This window comes from Myotis brandtii, unplaced genomic scaffold, assembly GCF_000412655.1.
Source record: "Myotis brandtii unplaced genomic scaffold, ASM41265v1 scaffold707, whole genome shotgun sequence".
NCBI lineage: Eukaryota > Metazoa > Chordata > Mammalia > Chiroptera > Vespertilionidae > Myotis > Myotis brandtii.
This window is the reverse complement of record NW_005370773.1, coordinates 911,298-915,618: the sequence shown is the minus strand read 5'-3', so window position 1 is coordinate 915,618 and position 4,321 is coordinate 911,298. Positions and strand designations below refer to the sequence as shown.

At 56.8% G+C, this 4,321-nt stretch overlaps 1 protein-coding gene across 1 annotated transcript in view; it reads left to right on the top strand.

The window, feature by feature from the left end:
- ERN2 (endoplasmic reticulum to nucleus signaling 2) overlaps positions 1-4,321 on the top strand; it is a 25,170-nt gene that overhangs the window by 17,207 nt on the left and 3,642 nt on the right. Inside the window, exons 16-19 of the mRNA XM_014530011.1 lie at positions 2,144-2,228; positions 2,347-2,536; positions 2,616-2,715; positions 2,792-2,991. Coding sequence (XP_014385497.1) covers positions 2,144-2,228; positions 2,347-2,536; positions 2,616-2,715; positions 2,792-2,991 — 575 coding nt within the window. The remainder of the gene's footprint in view (positions 1-2,143; positions 2,229-2,346; positions 2,537-2,615; positions 2,716-2,791; positions 2,992-4,321) is intronic.

Below are 4,321 nucleotides of genomic sequence, written 5' to 3'. Positions count from 1 at the left end.
TATCCACTGAGCCAAACCGGTTAGGGCAAACATTTTGTTTTTTAAAATGTATTTTTATTGATTTCATAGAGGAAGGGAGAGGGAAAGATAGAAACATCAATGATGAGAAAGAATCATTGATTGGTCCCCTGCTAGGGATTGATCCCACAATCTGGGTATGTGCCCTTGACTGGAATCGAACCCAGAACCCTTCAGTCCACAGGCCAATGCTCTATCCACTGAGCCAAACCAGTTAGGGCTAAAAAAACATTTTCAATTATACAGAAGTGATGGTATTAATATGTGTGCTAAAATAATATCATATTTGGTAACAGTGACAGTAAATTACCTAGATACCATTTGATACCATTTCCGCTCTTCAGAGCTTTTTGTTTTCTAAACATTCTCTTTTTTTCTCCATTCACTCCTATGAACAATCCCTTCAAGCCTCCTCTGGCACACGGCTGCCCCTTGGGCTCCCCCATGCTTTCATTGATCTCCTTCTACTAGTTCAGGCTGCTTCTTCTTTGGCTCTGGGCTGGGCCGTTCTTCAGTCCTTTGCATAAACTGCTACTGGCACCTCCTGGTCACAGCTCAAACCACAGCCTTGGAGCCTATACTCAGGCTGAAGTCCACCCGCCACACGGCTCAATGCTCGGTGCTGCTCCCAACTTATACCTACATGTTCACCTTCCTCTGCGGAGAGGGAACAGCTACCCTTCCTCAGGGGTCACCTCTTGTAGGAGGTCCCCCCGCTGACCCTGAGCTGCAGCTCCTGTCCCCTTACAGGCTCTGGGTAGGTCCCACCGCACCCCGACACACTCATCTCCTTGGCCCTTCGGACCTGAGCAGAGTCTTTCCCCAGACACCCCGGGTGGTTCCCATCAAATGGCCCTGTCGTCCCTCCGTGCTGTCCTCCAGTTGCTCTCACCACCACAGCCATTAGGCCCCCGGCACTGACAGGATGTTCATCCCTCCCCAGCGTCCTCTCAAGTACTTACAGTCAGTATTACCAGGCATCCTCGGAGGCGGAGAGGAGAGGATGCGGAACCCCAGCCCTGGCTCAGCCAGGACACCTTGTTCTATAAAACACCTAATTTTTTTACCCACTATAAAAATAATCAAAGTGATCGCAGTAATTCAGGACAAGCATCTAAGAACATAAACACGCAGAGGGAGCCTGTTATGACTCAGTGGAAACAGTCTGTATGTAATACTGGATTTCCTCTATTTTATATATTTAGAAAACAACAATTCTGTCACTTATCTTGTTTAAACTGCCTAGAAACTCTTTACTTTGGCATTCTCATGACTGCTAGGCAGAGCCTAGAGCGGACGGCAGCTGCCAGGCAGTGTGACACATAGGGGCTGGGTGAGCACAGAGGGGGCACGCCTCAGGTGTGGGGGAAGAGGGAGTGCCCTCAAAGAGATGCTAAGCTCTGGCCCCAGGATAAGATGGAATTCCCCGAGAGAGCTGGGGTGGTGGGGCGGAGTGTCCAGGTGGCACCCACAGCACCAGCAAAAGTTCAGAGATGAAGGAAAGCAGGTGCACATGCTGGAAGCTGAAGGAGGGCTACACACTCAGGCCCACATGTAGGCCAGCCGCCAAGGAGCAGAGCCGCCGCATGGGAGTGTGACACATAGGGGCTGGGTGAGCACAGAGGGGGCTCGCCTCAGGTGTGGGGGAAGAGTGAGTGCCCTCAAAGAGATGGCTAAGCTCTGGCCCCAGGGTAAGATGGAATTCCCAGAGAGAGCTGGGGTGGTGGAGCGGAGTGTCCAGGTGGCACCCACAGCACCAGCAAAGGTTCAGAGATGAAGGAAAGCAGGTGCACACGCTGGAAGCTGAAGGAGGGCTGCACACTCAGGCCCACGTGCAGGCCAGCCGGCCAAGGAGCAGAGCCGCCACATGGAAGGGAACAGGGAGAGCTGCGGACTGTGCACATTGCAGAGCAGGTGCTGGTCTGCACTGCTTTGCAGTTGAGAAAACCAAGGGCACACAGTGAAGTGACTTGTCCAAGCACACACACAGTGCGTGCAGCACCAGGCACTGGGCCTGTGCAGTCTGGCACCAGGCTGGGCATGGAAGGGGGAAGAAAGGGGAAGGCAGGGCAGGGCTGGGCTGGGCAGTGGTGGCTCCCTGAGACCCCGCCCTCCTCTCCCCTAGCTGAGCAGCTCACTGTGGTGGGGAAGATCTCCTTTAACCCCAAGGATGTGCTGGGCCGCGGGGCAGGCGGGACTTTTGTTTTCCGGTGAGTGGCAGCCAGGAGCCAGGCTGGAGACGTGGCTCTCACAGCCCTTCCCGCATCGTCCCTCGGAGAGCTGTCCTACCCTTTGCCCTCTCTGAACCTCCATTCCCCCACTTACCAGGGGACAGTTTGAGGGGCGGGCAGTGGCTGTCAAGCGACTCCTTCGTGAATGCTTTGGTCTGGTGCGGCGGGAGGTCCAGCTGCTGCAAGAGTCAGACCGGCACCCCAACGTGCTCCGCTACTTCTGTACAGAGCGGGGACCCCAGTTCTACTACATCGCCCTGGAGCTCTGCCCCGCCTCCTTGCAGGAGGTGAGGCTGGGGCGCAGGGCGGTGTGGGTGAGGGCATAGGGTCCTGGGCTGCAGTGACCTGGCCCTTGCTGCTCCTCAGTACGTGGAAAATCCAGAGCTGGACTGCTGGGGCCTGGAGCCGGAGACAGCGCTGCAGCACCTCATGTCTGGCCTGGCCCACCTGCATTCTCTACACATAGGTACCCACCCACCCCTCGCTCCCCATCTCCCACCCTGCCTTCCCCACCTGCGCTCAGCTGCCTCCCGCTCTCACAGTGCACCGGGACCTGAAGCCAACCAACGTGCTCATCACGGGGCCTGAGGGCCAGGGCCGAGGCAGGGTGGTCCTCTCGGACTTCGGCCTGTGCAAGAAGCTGGCAGCCGGCCGCTGTAGCTTCAGCCTGCGCTCAGGTGTCCCCGGCACAGAGGGCTGGATGGCACCTGAGCTCCTGCAGCTCCCGCCCCCCGACAGCCCGGTGAGTCCTCCATCACCTGGCCCAGGGCCTCCTGCCCAGGCTGCACATCACACCGTGTGAGCTGGAATTTGCTCCTTCATCTGTAAAGTGGACTCATTCATCCTTTCCTACCTAGAGCAGTGGTTCTCAACCAGAGACTATTCCACCACCCAGGGGGCCCTGGGTAATGTCTGGAGACCACACGTGGTGGGTAGGGGGGTGTTACTGGCATCTGGTGGGTAAAGACCAAGGATGCTGCTAAATATCCTTTGACCACGCCCCATGAAAGTTATCAGGCCCAAAGTGTCAATAGTGCCGAGGTTAAGAACCCTGAGCTGAAATGGCTTTACCTCTTCACTGTGCTGCAGAATCACTGGGCAACTTAAAAAAGTCAGCTGCGAGGCCCCACATCCAGTGACCCCAGCCCGATCCGCTGGGGCAAGGCCAGGGTCTTCAATGCAGCAGCGTAGAGAAGCGCTGGGTGGAGGGCTGGGAACATCTGATGAGCGAACATAGTTGAAGCAGTGTCTGACCCTAGAGACATGTAAGTTTGGGGCCCCAGGTTTGTGTGTGTGGAAGTGACAGTCATGGGCATAGATGACAGCGGCACAAAAGGACAGTCGCTGGGGGCAAAGCTGCTCCCACGCCTGACGCCTGACGCCTGACGTCTAGAGAAAGCTAGAAGGGGCCACCTGCAGGCCCAAGGACAAAGGCACGGCTAGGAGCCTGTCAGGTCCTTTCGCTTTTTAATTAGTGGCCGTTTTCACTTTCGGGAAATTGCACATAAACCTCTGGAGTTCTGGAGCCTCTTGGGAAGTGAAAGCTCTGCTGCTGAGTGCCCTGGAGGCAACCAGCAGAGCTTAGTGCCAGGCGGCTGTGGACAGGCGCCCCATCTGTCCTCACCCCTGCCTCCTGCCACACGCCTGGCGGCTTCCCTTCCTGATGCTCCCTGCTACATGTGCGGGAATGGCGTCCGGAAACCCAAGCTAGAAGCTCAGTAGGGGCAAAGATTGGGGTGAAGACCATGGGCCCTCAATGGTGCAGAGGGGAGGGACCTAGGGATAAGGGGCTGCCTCTCAGGAGCATCCCCGAGTTCTCCTCTGAGCCAGACACCCTGGGAGAGGTTAGCCCGCAGACTCCGGGTGGACTTCCTCCTCACGCCCCTTCCTCCGGCCCAGACCAGCGCGGTGGACATCTTCTCTGCAGGCTGCGTGTTCTACTACGTGCTTTCCAGCGGCAGCCACCCCTTTGGAGAGAGTCTATATCGCCAGGCAAACATCCTTGCAGGCGCTCCCTGTCTGGCTCACCTGGAGGAAGAGGCCCATGGTGAGAGGGACCTGACCCAGCAAAG